At 40.0% G+C, this 26,136-nt stretch overlaps 1 protein-coding gene across 2 annotated transcripts in view; it reads right to left on the bottom strand.

Moving 5' to 3' along the window:
• The window catches only part of ELP3 (elongator acetyltransferase complex subunit 3), a 113,281-nt gene extending 88,297 nt beyond the window's left edge, over window positions 1-24,984 (bottom strand). Inside the window, exons 1-7 of one of the 2 annotated variants that reach the window (XM_067745257.1) lie at window positions 24,835-24,984; window positions 19,021-19,120; window positions 16,141-16,279; window positions 6,600-6,670; window positions 5,594-5,657; window positions 3,846-3,914; window positions 1,329-1,483 (exon numbers count right to left, since the gene is read on the bottom strand). In XM_067745257.1, the coding sequence (XP_067601358.1) occupies window positions 1,329-1,483; window positions 3,846-3,914; window positions 5,594-5,657; window positions 6,600-6,670; window positions 16,141-16,279; window positions 19,021-19,120; window positions 24,835-24,853 (617 nt within the window). In that variant the 5' untranslated portion in view covers window positions 24,854-24,984. The remainder of the gene's footprint in view (window positions 1-1,328; window positions 1,484-3,845; window positions 3,915-5,593; window positions 5,658-6,599; window positions 6,671-16,140; window positions 16,280-19,020; window positions 19,121-24,834) is intronic. The other variant, XM_067745258.1, reaches the window with a different exon arrangement.
• Window positions 24,985-26,136: the final 1,152 nt, after the last annotated feature.

The following is a 26,136-nucleotide window of genomic DNA, read 5'->3' as shown; positions in this document are numbered from 1 at the left end:
CAGGAATAAAGACGCAGACATAGAGAATGGACTTGAGGACCCAGGGAGGGAGAAGTTGGCAAGCTGGGACAAAGTGAGAGGAACACTGACATATATACACTACCAAATGTAAAACAGATAGCTAGTAGGAAGCAGCTGCAACATGCACGGAGATCAGCTTGGTGTTCAGTGACCACCTAGAGGGGTGGGATAGGGAGGGTGAGAGGAAGACACAAGAGGGAGGGGATACGGGGATATATGTATATGTATAGCTGATTCACTTTGTTATACAGCAGAACCTAACACAACATTGTTAAACAATTATACCCAATAAATATGTTTTTTAAAAAAAGTCACTTGTTTTGTTGATTATATAGCAGTTAAATGTCTCAGATTAAAAGTACTCCCAGTGCTCTTTTTGGGTGGGCTCACCTAGTCCAATCAAAGCTACCCCTGCAGTTTAGACCAGCCTCAGGCTGAGAAGAGCTGCACAGTGGTTTTTCTGAGTTTTAAAGTAAATTTATTTACTTATTTATTTATTTTTGGCTGCATTGGGTCTTTGTTCCTGCACGTGGGCTTTCTCTAGTTACGGCGAGCAGGGGCTACTCTTCGTTGCGGTGTGGGGGCTTCTCACTGCGGTGGCTTCTCTTGTTGTGGAGCACGGGCTCTAGGCACGTGGGCTTCAGTAGTTGTGGCACACGGGCTCAGTAGTTGTGGCTCACGGGCTCTAGAGTGCAGGCTCAGTAGTTGTGGCACACGGGCTAGGTTGCTCCATGGCATGTGGGATCTTCCTGAACCAGGGCTCGAACCCGTGTCCCCTGCATTGGCAGGCGGATTCTTAACCACTGCACCACCAGGGAAATCCCTTGGTTTTGGTTTTTTGTTGCTGTTGTTCTTTTTCTTTTTTTTTAGTTTCTTTTTATTCTTCCACATAGTGATTTTGTGAAAATACTAATAACCAATGAACCATACTCACTTTTTAAAAACATAATCCTTTTTCCCACAAAACAGAAGCAACTACAAGGACTAGGACTGTATGAGATGACAGATGTTAACTCAGCTTACTGTGCTCATCATTTCATGATATATGTGACATCAAATCATTATGCTGCACACCCTAACTTATACAGTGCTCTACGTTCATTGTAGCTCAAGAAAATTGGGAAAAAATGTATTTAACCTTACAACCCATGAAAGGTATGCAAATAAAAAGAATGACATCCTCTCCCCTCCCTCCCCAAAAGAACTAGGAATATAGACATAGAGCAAAAGGAATTCTCACAGACTGCTGCTAGGAGGATAAACTGACAACCAGCGTTGGTGAATATGATAAAATAAGAATTTCTTACTTGACTGCCTCGTAAATATTGTTGGAGGTATGTCCTGATAAGGCATCATGTAAATTTCGAATAAAATAATCTCTGTATTCTTCTGGAAGCGCCATAAATGTTCCACCCATCACAATAAATTCCACTTTATCCACACTGTGACCAAGCTGTTTTAACTGAAAGACATAAATTCATCAGCATTAGAAAGATATAGTCAACTACCCTAAGAAGGTTATTGCAAATTTCTAATTTTACTTTGCGGTGTTCTCATCTGTATAGTTTAAAAATGAGAAGCAAACATGTTAAGCAAATTCTATGGACTAAAAAAAATAGACTCCAGGGTCTGAAAAGGAAATTATTGCTCAAATAAGGAGGACGAGAATTAAAAATAATAAACAAGAAGTCTGATGTCAACTTACAGAGTTAAGTGAAAACTTAATAATACAAAGAATATAAATTAGAGAGCAGCAAAGCAAATAACACAGTATGTAATAGAATAAAGAAATATTTATTGATTACATATTTTATGCCAGACTTTGTGGTCAGCATTGGGGACGAAGAAGACTATATACAACATAATCAGGACTTGATGCAAGTGAAAGAAAGAGAACACTAGATTAGAAAGAAACGTTAAGAAAGCAGTTTTAAATTAAAAGTTTTGAATTAATTATGAAGTTTCTGGGTACCGGTAGCACCTTAAGCCTAGTTTCAGGGGTGGGGCAAGGACAATAAACTCTGAAATATGACATCTCTTCTATTTGGGAAGAGAATGGTATAGATCTTTCAGTTTTTCAATTACAATAAGGCAAGATTCTAATTTTTAGAAACAGGTATTTAAATTTCTTGCCATATCTTAGGCCTGAGGAAAACTAGGTCAAGTAGACTACAAATTATGAACTCTAATGTACTACGTAAAGAGGATGTCCACACTTAATATGAGCAAAAAGTTACTTTGTTTTATACTTGTTTCTGAAAATGGCAAATAACTTATACATACATACATCCTTATACATATGTAAATCCTTACAGATACGTAAGCATATGGGCAGGCATGTGCATACACATGCAAATATATATCTGTAAGTACGTGTACATAGCTATCAACACTAAAAGAATACTCTATAACTACGGTTGTTTACCAGGAATATACAACAAAATCTTCCTGGTAGCTTTTTCAAAATATCTTGCCTGGACCCTAAACCAGACTTAATCAGAACTTCAGCAGTGAAATCTGACATGTATTTTGGAAAAGTTACTCAGGTGATTCTAGTGCATTTACAGTTAGGAAAAGAATCACTACTCTCTGGTAGTTTCTAAAATCTTTCAAAACCCATGCTCCTGTTTGGAAAATATAAACATTTTGAACTCTACTGAAACACTTCAAATGAGTTAAATATCATGGCTAAGGGAATTCCCTGGTGGTCCAGCCAGTGGTTAGGGCTCCGTGCTTCCACTGCAAGGGGCATGGGTTCCAAAAAAAAAAAAAAATTATGGCTAAAAAAGAAATTGAAGCAATGGTCAGTTTAGGAACTATGTTGGCTCCCTGCAGGTGGGGTCCTCTCCTACAGCTGACAATCCTGATCCATATATGCTTGGGTGACAATGATGTGAAAATCAGAAGTGTCTGGTATCCACTCGTAATAACAATTAAGCACAGAAGCGACTTACTGACTATGGTATGTGCTACTTTCCATTTGAGATTTTCTAGTTGTCTTACTAGATGTAACTATAAAAACTATGGACAGTGCTTGCATTGTTTGAAATTGGACAAGTTTAAAATAAAATTGTGAAAAAGAAAATCTGTATTAATGTTCAGAGTTCTTGAACAGAGCAAGGCCATCTACACAGTACTTGTCTTTAATCAGTTATATTGAGGTATAATTTTTTTGTGTGTGTGTGGCTTTGCCATGCAGTTTGCAGGATCTCAGTTTCCCGACTAGGGATTGAACCCAGGCCACAGCAGTGAAAGCCCGGAATCCTAACCACTAGGCCACCAGGGAACTCCCGGGGTATAATTTATATACAACAAAATCCACTAACTTTAACTGTACAATTAAATGAGTTTTGACAAATGTTTAGAGTTGTGTAACCACTGCCACCACCACCACCAGTATACAGAACAACTCCATGGCTCCCAAGAGTCCCTCATCCCCCTGTACAGTCAATTCCCCATTCACACCCCAGCAAACTAGTCACAATACTTCTCACTTGGCTTATGGAAGCTAAAATTCAATCCACCCACCTATTGTCTAAGACATATCCACATTCTGTAAATTTCATACCATAAATAACTTTCTACAAATTGAAAGAACTTTAGAGACTATAAAATCCTTACAGAAAATAATACAGTCTTTAAAGGAAGCAGTGTTTTTGACCTTGCTAGGTATTGCAAAATAGTCCCCCTCCCTCAGATGGATATTAAAAACTTACAAAGGGGAGAAATATTCTTTCAGTTCTTATTTCTGGTTCAACTCAAATCAAGCAAGAATACCTTCTAAGTATAAAGATCTAATGTAACAATGCTTTTTAAAACCTTACCTGTTCTATTCGGTGTCTTGTCTGTAGATAAGGGTCATACCTAGCACGGATAGCTCGCATGGAGGTTGGCTAAGAAAAAAGAGAAGTATCCTGTTATGCCCACACTGAATTAAGAATAAAAAGTAGTTTCAAAAGGGTATTAAAAATAAAGTTCCCTTGGGCTCCTTTCTTCCTCTCTCAGTCTTGTCAGGGTTCAAAATAATGTCCTGAATAACATTTGGCTGGTCTCCACTCAACAGGAGGCAGCTCCTTGGACCATAGTTATATCTTTGTGTAAACCCTTATGGAAACCCCAGGGTCACCAAATTGTTATACTGCTCACAGACATAGCTGTGTATACACATTCAAAAGAGTTACTTGATAAAATAACCTTTAAACCAGATCATTAAATATCAATACAACAACAGTTTGTAATGGCTTAACAAAAAGCCATCATGCTATCATACAATGGAATAGTCTATGGCCATGAAACAATATACTGATATAAAATGTTCCCTAAGATACATTGTCAAATGAGAAAGGTAAGGTGCAAGGTTTTGATAGACTACCTCCTGTGTAAAAAGTTAGGATAAAGAGTATGTATTGCTTTTATATCTATATATTATCTCTGAAGGGGATGATACTGATTGTCTTCGGGGGCTGAAGCAGAAAGGGGTGGCCAGGGGAGAGTGACGAGAGGGAGTCTTCACTGAAAAATTCTTTTAGTATTTTTAAAAATTTGAACTATGAAAAACAGGTAAGAAATGAAAAACCATGTATAAGAAAAAAGTCACATGGTTTCCTGGCTGCTGGCCTCTTTGGATGAGGCCGACGACTTCGAAAGCCTGCTCGCTGGCCTCCTGCTTTCTCTTGCACCCGCTCTAATCCTGCCCTCACAGAACCATCAAATGATCTTTTAAAAACCAACACTGGATTATATCAACCCCTGCTTTAAATGTGGATGGCTTTTCACAACACCTATAACAAACTCCTTGCCCTGGCTTACAATCCCCTGCAGCACCCGTCTCCCGAATCTCATTCTCCCCTCACCTGCTCTGCTCCAGAGCCCCCCACTGTCATTCTGAGCCTGGCTCCGTGTTCCAGCTATTCTCTCTGCTAGGAATGCTCTTTCTTGGTATTCTTGAAAGGCTCTTTCTTGTCATTCAGGGCTCAGTTTAAATGTCACCTCCTCAGACCATTCCTTCCTAGCCCCCAAGGCTGAAGTATCCACCCTGCTACGACATCTTACTTGACTTTACTTCCCTGCTTTGCATTTACTAGTACCTGATTGTTTTTTCTTGTTTGTTTCTTTACTGTCTACCCCCATTTATTAGAATGTAAATTTCTCAAGACCTGACCTGTTTTTTCACAGCTGCAGAGGCAGGACAATGTACTGGTGAGGAGCACAGAATTCAAAGCCCGGCCCTGTTACATATTAGGGGCATGTCTCCAGGCCAGTCATGTAAGACTTCTAGGCCCTGGTTTCCTTATCTAAAAAACTGGGATAATAATAGTGTCTACCTTCAAAATCCTGCTGTCAGGTTTAAAGTTGTAAAGCACTTAGAACAATGTTGACATATTAATAATAAGTGCTTACATAAATATTTCGCCAGTGACTAGAACAACAGACACTCAGCAAATGTTTGGTGAATGAATAACTTATGTAATCAGGAAAAAAATAAAAATTTTAAGAAAGCCGGTACTTATAAAAGCAGACTCTTAATAAAGTATGCTGTAACACTCCTCAGGACAGCCTCACATTACTTTACCTCATATCCAGTATAAGACTGGGTCGAATATTCAAAGTCTGAATCAGGTCCACCAGGGCAGTATCTGCCAATACAATAAAATGAAGATGTCAGATACAGAACTTAGTTCAACAGTCTAGTTCAAGTATCTACAGGCTCCGTAAAATCCTGACTGAACCAGCTTCATTTTCGAATCCTAACAGAAGGTTGTACCTTTGTAGCATCTGCAAATATATACATTTTCTACTAACAAGTAAAAAGATAAACATATAAAGGAACATTATTACAGTCATTTTCAGAGTATTGCAGTCACTATTATTTTAGAAGTTTAAGCTTTTAGGGGCAAATAACTGGGCCTAAGTTTTTCTAAGTTTGGATTGATACTCACAGTGCTCTCTTGGTAACTACACTTAAGAAAATCTTTCTCCTGATTAATAATCTTCCTGTCTAGAGTCATGAATATTCTTCTGCTAATTTTTCTAATTATCTAAATTTAATAAGTTTAAAGATTATTAGTAAGGATAAGTTTTTACTTTGATACTTTTCTGATCCAAATTCATTATAAACTTCTGACATTTGGAATTTACGCAGCTCATATTTCCATGTATTGTTTATCAAGTTAACAGAATATCTACTGTTTTGAGTTCTGTAACCTATGAATTTTTTTTACTGTGTATTGCAACAAATTAAAATCTTTATATGCTTCATTTTTAAAGCATTGAGACATCCTACTAATAGGTGCTTGTTTCAAAGAACTAACTTATGAATCTATTAAGTCAAAGTTTTAAATATTACCAGGGAGTTCCCTGGTGGCCTAGTGGTTAGTGATGCCAGGCTTTCACTGCTGTGGCCCGGGCTCAATCCCTGGTCGGGAAACTGAGGTCCCACAAGCCGTGGCCAAAAAACAAATACAAACAAAAAACAGTTTTAAATATTACCAGCATGTATTGATCAAGGCTCTAGGGGACTTAACTGGTTCAATTAAAATACATACACATACACAACTTATCACAATCATCATACTCACACACATATGTTTCCTGTAAAACTGATGTGTGGACATCTGTGGGGTTTGCACATGACAGCCACAACAGCAATCTATAAAAGGAAGATTAATAAAAAAGCAATTATGAAATAATTCATACAGGCGGCACAGGTGCCACCCGCTGGGGCTCCGCTCTCCTTGCACAAGCCTGCGCATCCTTCCTGGCGAGGTCCCTGCGCGGCACGGCCAGGCTCAGTGCAATTTTGACAGCAATCATCATACCAAGCTATTATGAAGTGTGATGTCAGTCTGGAGGACGGATAATATATAAGCCAGTTCTTGACATGCTATCTTACAAGGAAACATCTGAGACCATCAGTCCACTTCACTTTGCCATTGAACATGAGCCCTATAGGCATATAATACATAATTGTTGAAGTGTAACTAAAATGTGGAAAATATATCTTCTTCTGGCTCAAGGAATATTATTATAGAAGAGTTAAAAACTGTGGCCTTTCATTTATACAAACAGAAAATTGTATTGACTTCTCTCAAGTAGTAAGGCTTCTAATGTGAGGAAAAACATGGCATGACAAGTGTGGGAAAGAGCAAGCACTAAATTACTGTCAAAAAATAAACGGAGTAGCACAGTGGTGCTCAGTAATTTACAGGGGCAATTAGTCACCACCCCACGGCGCTGCTGAGGACAGCATGGCAGCAGACTCGCCAGGCCCGAGCTGAAGAAGAGGCTTTGCACTGCTCTCCAGACAACTTTTCAAACAACAAGAGAGGATATTTGAGTACATTAGGTTCCATGTCTTCCTTCTGGGTGCCCACCCTTCACATTATTCGACCAACCTAATACATAGACATATTTTTAGCACAATATTAACTTGTTCTGTGTGTGTTAAAAAGACCAACTGCAGCTTTTTTCTCTCCCACTGTCCAAAGTTGGTGTTTCCCTATCCTGTAAAAAGCAAAACAACCAAACGGAAAAACCCTTTCCCCACTCACAAATTGTCCCCCTGCTATGTGCCTTCGGTCTGTCTCATTACTTTTGCATCTTGCTACTATGTTCTATATTTGCTCAGAGCCACTGGGTGCTAAGGAATTTGGTCTGCTGCTCCTCCAGGGAAGTTTGGTGAGCTGGTACAAGGAGGTGATAAACAAGGCCATAAAACACACGGTAAATGAAAAAGATACATAAACTTCCTGGTATTTCTTTTTTTTTTTTTTTAACATCTTTGTTGGGGTGTGGTTGCTTTGCAATGGTGTGTTGACTTCTGCTGTATGGCAAGGTGGGTCAGCTGTGCATGTGCATGTGTCCCCATGTCTCCTCCCTCTGGCGTCTCTCTCCCACCCTCCCTGTCCCGCCCCGCTGGGTGGTCACAGAGCACCGAGCTGATCTCCCTGTGCTATGTGGCTGCTTCCCACTGGCTGTCTATTTTACATTTGGTAGTGTATATATGTCCATGCCACTCTCTCGCTTCGTCCCAGCTTACCCTTCCCCCGCCCCCGTGTCCTCCTGATATTTCTTAACATGTTCTTTAACATACTGTATGTAGTGCCTATGTATATGTGCATAACAAAAGAAGCCTGGTAAAATGTAAAAAAAAAAATAATAATTCATACAAAATTCTGGAGAGTTGTTATCGCTCAGAAAGCGGGAGAGGAATGCAATCAGAGGGTGGCACACAAGGGGGTTTCAAAAGTACTGGTAACGCTGTATTTCTTAAACTGAGCTGTGGGTACCAGGGTGATCTTTTCAATATTATTAATTTTCAAAATGTACATATGCATTGTATACACTAGTCTGTATTATATTTTACAATAAATTAAGTGCAAAATAAGGAATTAATAATTTTTAAAGTCACGGTGATTCTTATTTTCTTGCTCTGATTTGTTTTAATAAAATAGCCTATAAGAGAACAATTACTTATGCAATTCTGTAAAATTATATCTAAACCTAACCTTTGTATCTCAAACTCTTCCCAATAGATCTCAATATTTAGAATAGAGACTATTAAACTGGAGCTAGACTTCAGAGTGTGTGCAAGATATTCTCAGAGGGGTCTGTCAGAGCCCAGTGGGGTAGGAAGAGCATCTGCTTGAGAAGGACGTGATGGCAGAGTTAGACAATCAGTTACATATGGGGGCAGCTGGTCAAATAAGGGTATACACTAAGATGAATGCAAGCCAGATTTCTTACTGTCAGAGAAGAAAGTTATGATTTTTTAATTTAGTTTATTGAAGTATAGTTGATTTACGATGTGTTAATTTCTGTCTACAAAAAACTGATTCAGTTATACACATATATACATTCTTTTTCATATTCTCTTCCATATGGTTTATCACAGGATATTGAATATAGTTCCCTGTGCTATACAGTAGGACCTTGCTGTTTATCCATCCTATATAAAATAGTTTACATCTGCTAGCCCCAAACTCCCAATCCATTCCTCCCCAACCCTGCTCCCCCATGGCAACCACAAGTCTGTTCTCTATGTCTGTGAGTCTGTTTCTGTTTTGTAGATATGTTCATTTGTATCATATTTTAGATTCCACATATAAGTGATATCATATGGTATTTGTTGTTTCTTTTTCTGACTTACTTTACTTACCATGTTGCTGTAAATGGCGTTATTTCATTCTTTTTTATGGCTGAGTAGTATTCCTTTGTATATAGGTACTACATCTTCTTTATCCATTCATCTGTCAATGGACATTTAGGTTGTGTCCTTGTCTTGGCTGCTATGAACATAGGGGTGCATGTATCCTTTTGAATTATATCAATAGTTTTATCCAGATACATACCCAGGAGTGGGATTGCTGGATCATATGGCAACTCTATTTTTAGTTTTCTGAGGCACTTCCATACTGTTTGCCATAGCAGCTGCACAATTTACATTCCCACCAACAATGTAGGAGGGCTCCTTTTTCTCCACCCCCTCTCCAGCATCTGTTATTTGTAACGACTTTTTAATCATGGCCATTCTGACCGGTGTGAGGCGGTCACTCAGAGAAGAAAGTTAAAATACGCAAAAGGAGAGAACTAGAATGAACTCTGTGGGTTGGATGAAATCAAAGATACTGTTGTGGACTCACAGTACACACACACACACACAAATATAGATGCAAATGTTTTATGTATATGTGTGTGCATGTATGTACATAATATTTCCTAGTTTGGTCCATGGAGAGGGTCTGGGAGCAGCAACACCCTAACGGCATTGAGCACATCTAGTACTCAGATCTTTGTTTCTAAATATTCTTCTCCACTAAAAGAAACCAGGGCTCCTTGGAGAAACAGCTGATTCCAGGGCTGGGGTAAAGAAAGTACAAGATGAGTCTGGAACATTTTATTATGACTGAAAGCTAGAAACTGCCCAAAGAATGATGGGGACATTTAAAAAAGAAACAGAAAGCAGCTTGAAAGGGCTCCTACTGGTCAAAACTGGGAAAATTTGTACATCAAAATAAATAATGATGGAACAGATTATAACCCACCAAACAGGTAAACCATTTAATCCAGTCACACAAATGAATGAGGTAACTGGAAGTCTGATAAGGAACAGGATATTTGCATGGTTTCAAAGTACTTCACTGGGCTTCCCTGGTGGCGCAGTGGTTGAGAGCCTGCCTGCCAATGCAGGGGACACGGGTTCGAGCCCTGGTCTGGGAGGGTCCCACATGCCACGGAACAACTGGGCCCGTGAGCCACAACTGCTGAGCCTGCACATCTGGAGCTTGTGCTCCGCAACAAGAGAGGCCGCGAAAGTGAGAGGCCCGCGCACCGCGATGAAGAGTGGCCCCCGCTCACCGCAACTGGAGAAAGCCCTCGCACAGAAACGAAGACCCAACAACAGCCAAAAATAAATAAATAAATAAAATAAAATTTAAAAAAGTACTTCACCACACAAAACTTAATTACAAAGTGGAAAAGAATAACTTTACAAAGGGGATGCCTAGCAGACATCACCTTGATCAAAAGACAACATCAGTGACAGGACAACAAACTATGCACCACCTGACAGGATATAATAAGAACGCAGTATCACTTATGTGATGTTCCTGCCAGAGATGCAAACCCGAATCTTATTATGAGGACACATCTGATTAAACCAAATTGAGGGAGATGATACAAAACAACTTGCCTGAAATCTTCAGAAGTGTTAAGGTAATGAAGTAAAGGAAAGACAGAGGAAGTGTCCAGACTGAAAAGCCATGACAACTAAACGCAGCACGTGATTCTGAACTGGGTCCTATAGGTCATTACTGACACACCATAAGAAACTTGAATGAGGTCTGAGGACTAGATGATGATAATGTATCAGTGTTAAATTTCTGATTTTGATGGCTGTATTGTGGTGATGTAAGAAAATGTTCTTGTTTCTAGGAAGTACACACTAAAGTATTCAAAGCCATTGGCTTTGCAACTTACTCTCAAATGGCTCAGGGATAAAGTGTTCTTTGTAGTGGATTTTCAACTTTTCTGTAAGTCTGTGATTATTTTTTAATAATAAAAATGATTAAAATTGAACTTAAATCATTAGTGATCTAGAGAAACTCCAAAATAAATAATTTTGCAAATCAAGGGCTTCCCTGGTGGTGCAGTGGTTGAGAGTCCACCTGTTGATGCAGGGGACACGGGTTCGTGCCCCGGTCCGGGAAGATCCCACATGCTGCGGAGCAGCTGGGCCCGTGAGCCATGGCCGCTGAGCCTGCGCGTCCGGAGCCTGTGCTCCGCAACGGGAGAGGCCACAACAGTGAGAGACCCGCGTACCACACACAAAAAAATAATAATAATTTTGCAAATCTGAATTAAAAACTTAGATTTTCAAACAAATGTTTGTATTTAAAATGAGACACCAGTGGTATATGTATACCACTGATGAGGTCAATCTAATTTCCCAATCTTTTATTGAGGGCCTACAATATAGGCCAGGTTCTGAGCTACACAGAGCAGGTGGGCCCTAAGACTACAAAAATATTAATGCACTGCCTCTGTCCTCTGAAATCATACAAGCTAGCAGGGGAGGAGGACATAGAGAAATAGGCTTTTTCAAAACCACATGGTAAGAAGCATGTGGTAAAAGAAAATATTAGCGATGCCCAAAGAAGGGGATTAATTAGCCCTGACCAGGGGCGTCAGGGAAGCCTTCCTAAGGGGTTGACAGCCATGCTGAGTAAGAGTTAACTAAGCTAAGAAGGCAGAGGGACGTGGGGACCAGGGAAGCAATGTGCAGGAGTTTTCAAGCATTTTTTAAGTGGCTGAACTCTCCCTTCAAGTAATGTTTTACTTAGAACATCAACTTACAGAAGAGAGAAAAGCAACAGCCCTGGGTGAAGTAGAGATGGGGCCTGCTCCCACGGCTTCCCTATTATTCCCCACAGTAGCTCCTAAAACACTTATACGGATCCTGTAGTTTTGTAGAATACAGCTTAAAGATTACTGATAAGGTAGAAAAAGCTATGACTTTGGAGTCAGCCAGAGAGATGAACCTTTGAATCTTTTCTCTGCCTCTTACTGTGTATTTTCCTGTTTTGTAAAATGAAGACAATACTACCTACCCTCAAAACAGTTTTGAGGATTAAATTAGAAAACACACCAGTGCAGTGGCTGGTATGTAACAGGTGGGCAACATATGGTCACTACTGTTGCAATGAGTAATGATACTACTCTGAATAATAAAAATCATGATTTTCAAAGCAAAAAACCCAACAAAATGAACAAAAACTCAAATACAAACAGACTCAAAATGGATCATAGACTTAAGTATACTAAAAAGGTATGCCACAGACTGGGAGAAAATATTTACAAAACATATGTCTGATAAAAGACATGTATCTTAACTATTAAAAAAAAATCCTTACAACTTCACAATAAAAAACCCAAACAACCCAATTAGGAATAGGGCAAAAGATCTGAAGAGACACTTCGCCAAAGAGGATGCACTGAAGGCAAAATAAGTATATGAGAAGATACTCAACATCGTACGTCATTCAGGAATTGCAAATTAAAGCAATGAGATATCACTACATACCTAACAGAATGGCCAAAATCCAGAGCACTGACAACACCAAATGCTGATGAGCTTGTGGAGCAATAGGAACTCTCATTTACTGTTGATGGAATGCAAAACAGTGCAGCCACTTTGGAAGACAGTTTGGCAATTTCTAACAAAGCTAAACGTAGTCTGACCATATGATCCAGCAATCATGCTCCTAGGTACTTATTTACCCAAATGAGTTTGAAAACTTTTGAGTATGCAAAAACCTTCAAACAAATGTTTATCGCAGCTTTGTCCATTATAATTGCCAAAAATTGGAAGCAACCAAGATGTCCTTCAATAGGTGTGTGGATAAACAAGTTGTGGCACACTCAGACAATGGAATATTATTCAGTGCTAAAAAGAAATGAGCTATCAAGCCACTAATAGGACATGGCATAACCTTAAATGCCCACTGCAAAGTAACAGAAGCCAATATGAAAAGGCTACAAAACATACTGATTCCAACTATATACCATTCTAGGAAAGGCAAAACTACAGAAACAGTAAATAGATCAGTAGTTGTGAGAGGTATGAAACAGGAAATGATGAGGGGAGTTTTAGGACAGTGAAACTATTCCATATGATACTGTAACGATGGATACGTGAAATTATGCATTTGGTAAAACCGACAGAATGTATAACACTGTGAGTGACCCCAATGTAAACTACAGGCTTTGGTTAATAAGAAGATAGCAATATTGGTTCATCAATTATAACATATGTGTCAAACCAATGCAAGGTATTAATAATAGGGCAACCTGGGGAAGGGGGAGAGGAAGTATATGGGAACTCTCTGTGCTTTCTGCTCAATTTTTCTGTAAGCCTAAAGCTGCTCTATAAAAAAATATAAAGCACTACAGTAACAGCAGAAGTAAAAGCATGGAGGTTAGTGGGCATATATCTGGAGAAAACTATAATTCAAAGAGATACATGCACTCCAATGTTCATTGCAGCACTATTTACAACAGCCAAGACATGGAAACGACCTAAATGTCCATCAACAGATGAATGGATAAAGAAGATGTGGTACACATAAACAGAATATTAGCCATAAAAAATAATGAAATAATGCCATTTGCAGCAACATGGATGGACCTGGAGATTATAACACTAAGTCAGTCAGAAAGAGACAGATAAATATATGATATTGCATATATGTGAAATCTAAAATATGACGCAAATGAACTTATCTACAAAACAGAAGCAGACTCACAGACACAGAGAACAGACTTGTGGTTGCCAAGAGGGAGACATGGTGAGGGAAGGATGGATTGGGATTTGGGGATTAGCTGATGCAATTATATATAGAATGGATAAACAGCAAGGTCTTACTGTATAGCACAGGGAACTATATTCAATATCCTGTGATAAACCATACTGGAAAAGAATATGAAAAATGTATATATGTGTATAACTTAATCATACATTTGCCATACAGTAGAAATTAACACAACATTGTAAATCAACTATACTTCAGTAAAATAAATTTTTTAAAAAGCAAAGAGGTTAGGATGCATAGCAGCTAGGGAATGACAATCAGCTGTGTTCATTTGATATTTTTAATAGTCACTCTGGTGATACTGCAGAAAATGGATTTGGTGCAGGTAAGAAGAAGTAGGCCCATTAGGAAATGAGTAAAACAATCTAAACAAGAAATAATAAAGGCCAAAACATTCCTCCCAGTGGTGGTAGGAATGGACAATGCATTTCCCATCTTTTAGAAACTGAGTGGACGGGGGCACCATTAGCTAAGGTGGACAAGGAAGATGGGTGAGCAAGTCTGAGGTTTTGGTTATGCTACACTTAAGGATATACTTACAGGCAGTCAAAGGAGAAATGTCTAACAGGCAATCTGACACGGATGTGAAGCTTGGGGAGAAGTCGGAGCTATGAGTCAGCATATGGCAATACTTAAAAACATCAATGGATGAGATCACCAAAGAAAGCATGTATGGCACTAAAAGCAGTTGGCCCAGGACCACAGAAAAATCAATTTTTAGAGGGAAGCAGAACAAGAGTAGCTGTCAAAGAAAGAAATGATCCGAGGTAGGAAGAAGACAGAGAGAATGGAATTATGAAAGCCAAGTGCATTTGTCAGGTTGAAACATTGCTAAACCTTTGTCTCCATGGTAGCAAGCCCACACACAATGCTGAAAACTGAAAATCCAAGACTCACCCATAAAGCACGTTATTTAGGAATATGGAAGTAAATGCCAAGAAATCAGCTAAGACCTAAAAGTGGTTGCCCTGGGGGAACAGTCGGGGGAGAATGGGAGGTGAGGGGTTTGGACCTATTCGTTTTTCTGAAAGAGTCTTTTACACTAGGTACAAACAAACAAACCCCAAACACTTAAGTTCAAAGGAGAAGAGACTAGGATAGGTGGTACACTCTATGTGAAAGGTCTGGGGTTTAATTAGTCACAAATATATGATCCAGGAGATATGGCTACCCAGCAAGTCATTATAAGCTGCATTTACTAGAAGTACAATATCCCCATCCAAAGAACAGACTGAACTTCTTAGATCACATCAGGAACACAGCATTCGCTTCTGGGTACCATGTTTTAAGAGGGTCTAAATACTATCAATTCTTCCCTCATGTCTTTCACACTCATCCTTTTTATCCTGGAGGCCCTACCTTGATTCAGGCTCTTAACACTTCACACCTAGGTCAAACCAAGAGTATCCCAACTGGTCCTTTTGGCTCCAAGCTACCCTACAACTTGTATGCAAATTAATTTTCTGAAAGTCTATCTGGTTCCCATCACTCCCCTTCTCAAAAATCTTTCAGTTTCCTATTATCTGGCTATTTTGCAGGACATTTAAGATCTTTTACAAGTGGATCCCACGCTAACTCTTCACCCCAATGTCCTGCGGCTTTCCAAAATGAATTGTCAGCCCCAGTGAGTCTGGTACACTCGTGGTTCCCTGCACACACACACCTCTTACATCATCTCTACCTCTGTGCCCTAGTTCCTGGGTCCTTGCTCCCATTACTCTTTGAACCTGCTCTTCTCTGCTTGTATGGGTGCCATTTATATGTTAGTCAAGCTCCACGCTTCCTCTTGGGCTTTCCCTAGTCCCTTTTACTGCAGAGACATCTCTGTCCTCTGGACTCCCATATCACTCCCTATGGTGTCAACTGTTTCACAATTACCATATATATTAACAAAATGACTTTGCACTATCAATTTAACTTTTCAAAATACCTTTTATAAGTATCAATCTTATAAGCCACAAGCTTAAGATGGCCAACAATATTGGTCATCTTATGATAGTCACCAAGCATCTAGCTGTATTTTTAAAGACACCAAAAATCAAAACATCATCTACTCCTCTAAGAACAGTGACCTTTTCCCCTGTGCCCTCCTAGCATTCTGCACGTGTCTCCACTCCAGCACACACCATAGCATATGGATTTTATTAGTCCAAATCCCCCACTTCCACCTCACTACCTGGGTTTTACATGGAGGCAGGGATCTGTGGTGGAACAGATACACAATCAATCTTTGATGAATTGAATCACTCACCCCACTGGCAGTTCTGATGGGTTTTGCCTTTAACTTGGGGACCAAGACCTTTCGATACTGAGGTGGGACTGCAGCAATGATATCCACCAGGCGGGGCTGTGCTGAAAGGCCATATTTGGCAGCTGTCCTGGTTTTCACCCTGAAAATAAAGCATCTAGCATTATCAAGATCACAATATTTCAAGGACAAGCTACCAAAAGGATAACCTATAAATAACATCATCAACTCCTTTCACCAGATGACAACAGTGGTTTTAACATTTGTAATTATCAGGGAACTAGAACAAAATTCATGACTTCCTTTTCTCCAGAGTACCAGAAAGAAAACCAGATGACTACAGGGCGGGGGCCCAGGACAGTGATACAATGTAGGTCTCGTTCAAAGTAGTGCTCCAGCTTCGAAGGATTCTACCATTTTCTCAGCTTCCACACTACTACGTTTGGGATCAGATTAATTCTGTTGTGGAGGACTGTTCAGTACATTATAGGAGGTTTAGCGGCATCCTTGGCCTCTACCCACGGGCACCTCTTCCCGCTGTAACAACCAAAAATGTCTCCAGACATTGCCAAATGACTTGGGGGTGGGGATGGTCATGCCTGGTTGCAAAGCACTGCCTCAGGCCAACAAAACAAAACAAAACAATTCAAAGCAAAGCTATGTGGAACCAAATAGGAAATAAAATAGATATATTTTTAAAGCTTTAAAAGTTTTAAAACTTAGTTTCTAATTCAAAATATTATATAAAGATACATATAAATATTATATAAAGATACATATAAATATACTCTAACAATTATAAAAGAATCACTCTTGTAACCACATTCCACGAAAGAGAATATGATCAGCACTTCAGAAGACCCGTTTGCCCCTTCCTGACCGTAACCCTATCCCTAACCCCCAAAAGTAACCTTTATTCCAACTAATAATTCCTCGCTTTCCTCTATAATTTAGAAATTTTTCTTTTCTTTGTGGCTGCTAACCAAATCCTAATAGTCACTTTATCTTCTCACTTTAATCCATCTAGAAGTATTACGGGGTGTTCAAATCATTTCAACAAATGGTTACTGAGTACCTGATAGGTACAAGAGACTACCTATGTACTTGGTACGTCAGGAGGTGTAAGGCATAGCTGTTTCGTGCTCTATGTTCGCATGTTTACAGACAGGCATGCACAAAAATAAATCTACAAGTAATAAAAACATATGTATCAATAATAAAACACACACACAACAATGAATGATTCCAGAGCTCAAGAGAGGAACTCAGTGTGTGCTGGGGAGATATTCAAAGAAAATGGGCACAGAAAAAAGACAGGCTTCAGACAGGCAATAAAGACACAGAGATGACACCGAGAGCAGACAGGCTGGCTTGTGTGAAGATGCAAAAACAGGATAGTACAGATTTTAAGAAATATGAGTAGACCAACTTAACAGAAAGCAGAATGTTTTCAATATGAAGATACAGAAGTTTAAAAAGTTGGAAAAGTAAGTTGAAGCCACACCGAGAGGCCTTACATAATGGGCTGAGGAATCTGCGTTTAATTCCACAAGCACTGGGAATGTGCTGAAAGTTCCCGCACAGGGAAATGATGAAGGAAAATTAATCCAGCAAGACAGTAAAAAGAACTGAAAGCATAAACTACTGCAGGAGTCCAGACTTAAGTTTAAAAAGGAATGGAAGAGGAAGTTGGTGGTGAACAAGAAAGAGTTATAATGAAGAAACAGTAGGCAAAATTTTGACTCTAAGTGGACCTAAGGGAGAAGATTCAAAGATGACACTAGAGTTTCAAACCTGGGTGAAGGTTAAAACAATTAGGCAAAGAGACATCTGAGTAGGGGCTGGTTTTAAAGAAGATGCTAGCTTTAGCTTTAGATGTGCTAAATTAAAGAGAATGACAAAGATATACAAGAAGTAGAAATGTTCATGAGAAACAAAAGATTTGTATAATTAGGGGTATAGCCAACAAAGATGAGGAAAAAACCCCACTGCTAAACACATGGTAGAAAAACCAATAAAATATAATGTCTTCATGGTATAAAAGAATAGTTATTAATTTATTCCTCAGCAAATGTTTATCAAGCACAATGTTCCAAGGAAGGGGTATAACATTGTAGTATCTCATGTAACAGAAGACAGAGTCCAAAATAAGGTCATGTGCGTAATGGCTAGACCATTGACAACCTGGGGATGGGGGGAGAACCCTTTCACTACAGCAGATCTGTATCACAAATATATAGTAAATAAATAGATGCAGAGAGGAAAAACCACTCTTATTTGAGGATGTAGCCAAGTCAAAGCTGAACATGGTTGTGGAGAGGAAGTGGATGAACGTGTCCAGGAGGTTCTGAAGTAGGGAAAGGTTGGATTTGATCAAAGGTCCCAAAGAGAGGGCTTCCCTGGAAGAGAGCTACCATCTCTCTGAGACGACCGGGAAGAGAGGAAGGATATGAAGTGAGATGGCACAGAAGGACAGCGCCTGGGCTCTGGAGATGGATGACCTGATTCTAAATCCCAGCTCTGCCAATCATGTTATTTACTCCTGAACAAATTATTTAACCTTTCTCTGTCTAAGAGGACCCATCTGTCAAATGAGTTAAATACCTACCTCATATAGTGTTTGAGAGGATCAGCTGAGCCAATACACATAACGTACTACTAACAGTGACCGGAATACCGTAAGCACCCAAGGAATGTTAGAAACTATCAGTATTATAAGGCTATAAGGCAATTTTTCCATAAATAATCTATAGGCCAGGGCAGAAAGCTAAATTCTCAACTAAAACATGAAACATGAGATAGAACCAGTAGTATTTGATAATTTCATAAAAGAAATCTACTACCCAAGAACAAGATTACCTTCTTTTTTATAGATCCACTTACTTATTTAGATCGATGTCTTTCCCCTGTTCGTGGGCTTCAATTAGTTGTTTAATAACATCTCCTATGGTCAGCATCATCAGCTCAGCAGGGCTGAGATCTCCTGAAAGGATAATATTTGACACTAAAAAAATCATATTATTCAGTAAAGGTTTTTGTATTTATTAGGAGTTTGTCTTCCAAAATCATTCCAATCATGTCAAAATGATAGCTCAAGTACACAAGACACTATTGTTTACAATTTGATCATATATTTTATATCTTTAGTTTTAAAACCAACCTGGCTTCACCTATATATGGGAAGAGTTCACTTTAGAAGCATATACACCTCAAGAATGATAGATGCAGGAAAGAGTAGAGACAAACATGAGGAAAAAAGAACCTAATCACACAGGAAAGGACCAAAGTAGTTAAAGTAGCTTCCCTTTATCTCCAGATTGATAATTACATTTAGATGCATTATTTCATCTGATTCTCAGAACACAGTGAGGTAGACGGAACAAGAATATTTGGCTGTCCCATAAAAATGCTACCAAGGGGTGAAGTTGAAACTCAAACCCAGGTATCCACAGAAGTAATGTTAATACTATTTTGAAAAACAAAGCAATGTAGTACTATTTTGAAATACAAAGACATGGGTCTGTGCGTGCCTAGGGATCTTAACACATCTGTAAAATATAGTCTGTCCACCATCGCAACATTCTCCTGGCAACCGAGGCCGCCCTTCTCCTCTAAAAGGCAACAGCAGAAGCTGACATGTTCTTACATGACCCCACCCCCCCAGTTAAGGCTGACTGGTTCAAGGATGGGCACCTATCCAGGTCGGGCAAATCTGAGCTCTTTCTCTCAAGGCAAAAGACACCAGCCCCTCTCCAGTGATAAAAAGTTGTGAGATTTCAGCTTGGGAGCTCCTAGCAAGCCTGCCTCCTGCCTGCAGAGAAAGCTGGTGTGCAAAGATAATGATGTCATCGGAGAGAAACACAGATGAGAAACCCCTGGCGCTCATGGAGCCCTTTCATTTATCTCATTTGAAACCTCACAACACTGGAAGGTAGGTATTGTTACCACATTTCACAGATGTGAAAAGTTAAGGCTAGTTAAGACATAATTGTAAATGGCATAGTTAAGACTCAAATCCAGGTCTTTTCTCCGCAATTTACATGCTTTTAACCACTGTACCAAGCCACATCTAATTTAATGAGGTAAAGCTAACACATACAGAACAATCTGAGAGAAAAAGAAGTCCATCTATAGTCAAAGGCTTAAGTGCTTTCTAAACCATGTAACTCAGCCCTTCAGAGTTCTACAAAGGTGCCTGAGGGGCCATGTAACAGGTCAGGCTGGTGGTGATTAAGGTAAAGGAGGAAGGGAGGGAGAGGGAGGGTCTTTTTCTCCATTTCAACCAAAGCCGCTGGGCTTTCATCTGTTTATATGCTGAAGTTCTGCATAAGAATTTGGAGAAAAGGTGATTCGGGTGATAAAAATACAGGCAGACCTCAGAGATACTGCAGGTTCGTTCCAGACCATCACAATAAATACTGCAATAAAGCAAGTCACAGGAATGTTTTTGGTTTCCCAGTGCATAAAAAAGCTATGTTTACACTGCACTGCAGTCTGTTAAGTGTGCAAGAGCATTATGCCTTAAAAAAAATACCTTAATTAAAAAATACCTTATTGCTAAACAATGCTAACCATCATCTGAGCCTTCAGCAAATCATAATCTTTTTGCTGGTGGAGAGTCCTGCCTCGATGTTAGCTACCAAACTGATCAGGGTGGTGGCTGCTGAAGGCTGGGTGGCCGTGGCGATTTCTTAAAATAAGACCACAGTGAAGTGTGCCTCATCCATTGCCTCTTCCTTTCATGAACGATTTCTCTGTAGCAGGCAATGCTGATTGACAGCATTGTACCCACAGAACTTTCAAAACTGGAGTCAATCCTCTCAAACCCTACCGCTGCTGTATTAACTAGGTTTAACCTAATAGTCTACATTTTTTATTGTAGTTTCAACAATCTTCGCAGCATCTTCACCAGGAGTAGATTCCATCTCAAAAAACCACTTTCTTTGCTCATCCGTAAGAAGCAACTCCTCATCCATTTGTTTCATCGTGAGATTGTGGCAATTCAGTCCCATCTTCAGGCTCCACTTTCAATTCTAGTTCTGTTTCCACCACATCTGCAGCTACTTCCTCCACTCAAGTCTTAAACCCCTCAAAGTCATCCATGAGGGCTGGAATCAACTTCTTTCAAATTCCTATTAATGTTGATATTTTGACCTCTTCCCAGGAATCATGAATGTTCTTAATGGCATTTAGAATGGTGAATCCTTTCCAAGTAGGTTTTCAATTGACTTTGCCCAGGTCCATCAGAGGAATCACTATCTATGGCAGCTATAGCCTTACAAAATGTTATTTCTTAAATAATAAGACTTGAGAGTCGAAATGACTCCTCGATCAGGCTGCACAATGGATATTGTGTCAGCAGGCATGAAAACGTTAATCTTGTACGTCTCCATCAGAGCTCTTGGGTGACTAGGTACATTAACAATGAGCAGTAATATTTTGAAAGCAATCTGCTCTCAACAGTGGGGTTAAAATAATCAGTAAACCATGTTGGAAACAGATGGGCTGCCATCCAGGCTTTGTTCCATTTAGAGAGCACAGGCAGAGTAGATTCAGCATAATTCAGAATGGTTAAATGAACATTAGCTTCAACTTAAAAGTCACCAGCTGCATTAGCCCCTAACAAGAGAGTCAGCCTGTCCTCTGAGGCTTTGAAGCCAGGCACTGACTTCTCTCTAGTTATGAAAGTCCTAGATGGCATCTTCTTCCAATATAAGGCTGTTTTGTCTACATTGAAAATCTGTTGTTTAGTGCAGCCACCTTCACTAATTATCTTAGCTAGACCCTCTGGATAACTTGCTGCAGCTTCTCCATCAGCACCTGGGGCTTTGCCTTGCATTTTTATGCTATGGAGATGGCTTCTTTCCTTAAACATCATGAACCGGCCCCTGCTAGCTTCAAACTTTTCTTCTGCAGCTTCCTCAACTCTCTCAGCCTTCAAAGAATTAAAGTTAGGGCCTTGTTCTGGATTAGGCTTTGGCTTAAGGAAATGTTGTGGCTGGTTGATCTTCTATGCAGGTTACTAAAACCTTCTCCGTATCAGCAATAAGGCTGTTTTGCTTTCTTATCATTCATGTGTCCAATACAGTATAATCTTCAATTTCCTTCAAGAACTTTGTGTTCACAACTTGGCTAACTGGTGTAAGAGGCCTAGCATTCAGCCTACCTCAGTTTTCGACATGCCTTCCTCACTAAGCTTAATCATTTCTAGCTATTGATTTAAAGTGAGAGATGTACGACTGTTCCTTTTACTTGAACCCTTAGAGGCCACTGTAGGGTTACTAATTGGCCTCAATTCAATATCGCTGTGTCTTAATAGGGAGGCCTGAGGGGAGGGAGAGAGATGGGGAAATGGTCAACAGGTAGAGCAGTCAGAACACACACAACATTTATCAATTAAGTTCATCATCTTATGTGGCAATTTGTGGGGCCCCAAAACAATTACAAGAGTAACATCAAAGATCACTGATCACCAAAATAAACATAACAATAATGAAAAGTTTGAAATATTGCGGGAATTACCAAAATGAGAGACATGAAGTGAGCAAAAATGCTGTTGGAAAAATGGAGCTGATAGACTTGCTCAAACGGGTTGCTACAAACCTTCAATTTGTAAAAAACACAGCATCTGTGAAGCACACTAAAGCTAAGTGCAATAAAACGAGGTATGCGTGAAGATAAAGATTTTTAAAACACTTGTATAGCCCTTGAGTATATCAAGAATTAACCAGAGAAGTAAATTAGTAAGAAAAGGCTTCGTGGAGGAAATCACACAGGGATCTTTAAAGGGCAGGATCTGGACAAGCGAAACAGAGGGCAATCCAGAAGGAACAATGTTAGGTATAGGAATTACCGATCATCTTTATGTGCAGGAGTACTGCCTAACTAGAATAGAGGCTTTTTGACAGGGTTCAGTAATAACAGATTACTGGCTACAAGGCAAAGGCATTTAAATAGGATGCAATACACAGTGGAGAATTATATGTTCTCAAGTTTGGGAGTAAAAAGATGAAAGTAGTGTTGAAAGAAAATAAGTACAGATTGATCCTTGAACACTGGCTTGAACTGCACAAGTCTACTTATATGCAGATTTTTTTCAAATAAATACAGTACCTGTATTTTTATTTTACAGATCCTTAAATTAACTAAGTGTGCGGAAAAGTTTGTGTTTGAGGATCTGAGTCCTGATTCTATCCAAACTGTTTCAGCTTCCTGCCCTTTGGTGAGTCATTTATCAATTCCTTTGTTTTTCAGGCAGAGATAGCAACACTCAGAATTTCAACTGTGCAGGGGTCAGTGCCCCCAACCACCCCCCTCCATTGTTCAAGGGTCAACTGTATACAAAATATACTAAAGAAAAAGAAGTTACAAAAAATGATTCAGAAGATGAAAAGAATACACATCCTCTGGATACTAAGTAAAAGGCTCTTGAAAGGCAACATTGCTAAAAAACAAAACAAAACAGATTTACAGTAAAAAACTTGGATGACAGACTCAGTCCCTAGCTTCCAAACCCTACTAGCTGTGTGATAATGGGAAGATGAATGGCTTCTGAGCTCCCAATTCCTTGTCTGCAGAATTAGGATAATCCATACATATCTTTCACAAGATTCAGTAAGAATCAACAAAAATAATGTATATATGAAAGCCAAAGTATTATTCAAATATTAGTTCTTAATGAAGGTGGGTTGGGGGATGGTAGCTAGAATGATGAGGAATAAACTATTTCAAGAAGCAATTTCTGTAAGAACTAACAGGACTTGGTGATAAATGAAGTCAAAAGTTTAAAGCTGGAGATGGAGGAGCAAGTTAGAGGGAGAAGATGACTAATCAATTAGGGGCATGTAGAATTTGATGCCACAAAACAACTGAAGGTAACTTGGACACTTGGAGCAGCTGATGCCAACAGGCACAGTGATTAAAGAACAGATTTTTTTTTTTTAATTTTATGTTTTTGGGGTTCATAGAGACAGCCTGACAAACCAGTTCTGGGCTAAGAAACTTACTGAACTCTTTTAATCTCGGCTTCTTCATTTGTGAAAAGGCGACGATATCAGCCTAAGAATTATTAGCAAAGGCTCAACAGATGGCAGCCATAGTTATCATACCCATCACTATTATTAGACCGACTGCTCAATTGAGCTTAGAGATAACACTAGCACCTGTGAGAAAATACTTGAAGTTTGACTCCATTCGGCTGAAAAACTAAAGGTGGAATTGCTCCACGCTAACTCAGGAGGTAATACAAATGGGAATGGCTGCCTAACTGCCCCCACAGAATCCAAGAATAATTCAGTGGTTTTCTTTCTTTTTTTAACTTTGAGCTTTAAAACAATCTCAGATAAAAAAGCACGTGAAATGTGTCGTAAAACGAATCTTGGCAAATTAAGAGTCCGAGAACGTGTTAAATCCACCGACCACGTTAACTTCTTGGAGGGTATACCTTGGACTAGAGCTTTTGTCCTTTATGCAAAAGACACCAAGCGACTGACAAAAAGGAAGAGTAAGGATAAGTTGGTTCAAAAAACACAACAGGTGAAAGGAGAAAGCAGGGGGCAAGAGGCCACAGACAGACCACAGGTGGCTGGGGAGACTGGATGAGGTAGCGGATTCCCGCGGGAAAAACTGGCTTCAGCATCTGAGGGCCCGGGGTTCGCCCCTTCCCTACCACCGCCCCGTTCCCCCTCCCTTTCGCACCTTTCCGCTTCTGCCTCATCTCTCCGCTGTCGTAGCAGACGCCACCCCAGACAATGTAGCGCTACCCACTCGGGCCTCTGGTAAAATTGACAGCCACAAAGTAACCGTGTCCTGTCGTAAAATGACGCTCAATATATCGTAAAGCTGTTCCCAGAAGACAGCGCGCGCAAAGGGTCCGCCCAGCTTCCTTGCAGCTGCTCGCAGAGCTCCAGGAGGCGGGGCAAAGCTGTGGCCCGGGCTAAGCAGGCTGGAGTCTAAGGGCTGTAGGGTCCCCTAAGGGCAGCTTGGGCATTAGAAACCGCGATCTGGGCAGCACAGCGACAGGACAGAGCTTATGGACAGAGGCTGTGCCAGGAAACCTAGATAAGAGGGTGGATGTGGGTGGTCTCTAAATAAAGGTGGAGGAGCCCAGGGTGCATTGCGTCCAGGGTGGCTGGGCGGGAACGTGAGTGGGGATCGCGGGAAACTAGATTCAGAGCCTGGAAGAGACCACGCAGGAATCAAGTAACGATCTGAGGTTCAGGCTCTGACGCCAATGGATCCCCCTGGTCTCAGATGAATGGCGCGTTATCAATAACCATCAGATAAGCTCTGGAGGTCTCCAGAAAAACGCACACGCGCACAAAGTTTTGTAGTGTTTGCAGGCAGGACTTGGAATCATGTTTTCCTGAAACCCATCCATGATCTCCTTTGTTCATGGACCAGAAATCAAGAACGCCGCTCGTTAACAAAGACAGGAATCTGTGCTGTTTCCAATTCCTTACTTTCCACTAGAACTGAGGTACCTCCAAGTCTTTGACCTCACCATTGACACTGAAACTGTCCTGGTCTTTTGTGACTGCCCAGCAGGACAAATTCAGTAGCATTTATGTGTTCTTATTGTCATCCTAGTACCAAGTGACATAAGTTAGCTACTTAGGAAGTCTTTTATGATAGGACCCTCCACACTTTGAGTTTTTCTTCTGCTTTTTCTCAATCCTGCTGTATATCATCTCAAAATATTGGTGTACCAGAGGGGTCACTTCTCAGCCTTGTCTTCCCCAACGTGATCCCCAGAGTACCAGAGCTTTTAAACACCATCTGCCTGCTCCCAGTTTTATAGTCCAACTCCAACTTCTTCCCTATTTGACATCTTGTTAGATCTGCATGTCTGATATCTATCGGAAACTTAACATGTCCCAAAAGGAACTCTGCTTTTACTTCAGTTCTGTTCTTTCCCCAATCTTCCTTAAAATGAAGACACCATCCTCTACCTCATCACTCTTTTACCTCACACAAGAGAAAGAGATGGGTAGTACATTT

Source organism: Pseudorca crassidens, chromosome 7, assembly GCF_039906515.1.
Source record: "Pseudorca crassidens isolate mPseCra1 chromosome 7, mPseCra1.hap1, whole genome shotgun sequence".
In the NCBI taxonomy this organism is placed as follows: Eukaryota; Metazoa; Chordata; class Mammalia; order Artiodactyla; family Delphinidae; genus Pseudorca; species Pseudorca crassidens.
The sequence above is the reverse complement of the archived record's forward strand: the minus strand, read 5'-3'. Positions and strand labels throughout refer to the sequence as shown.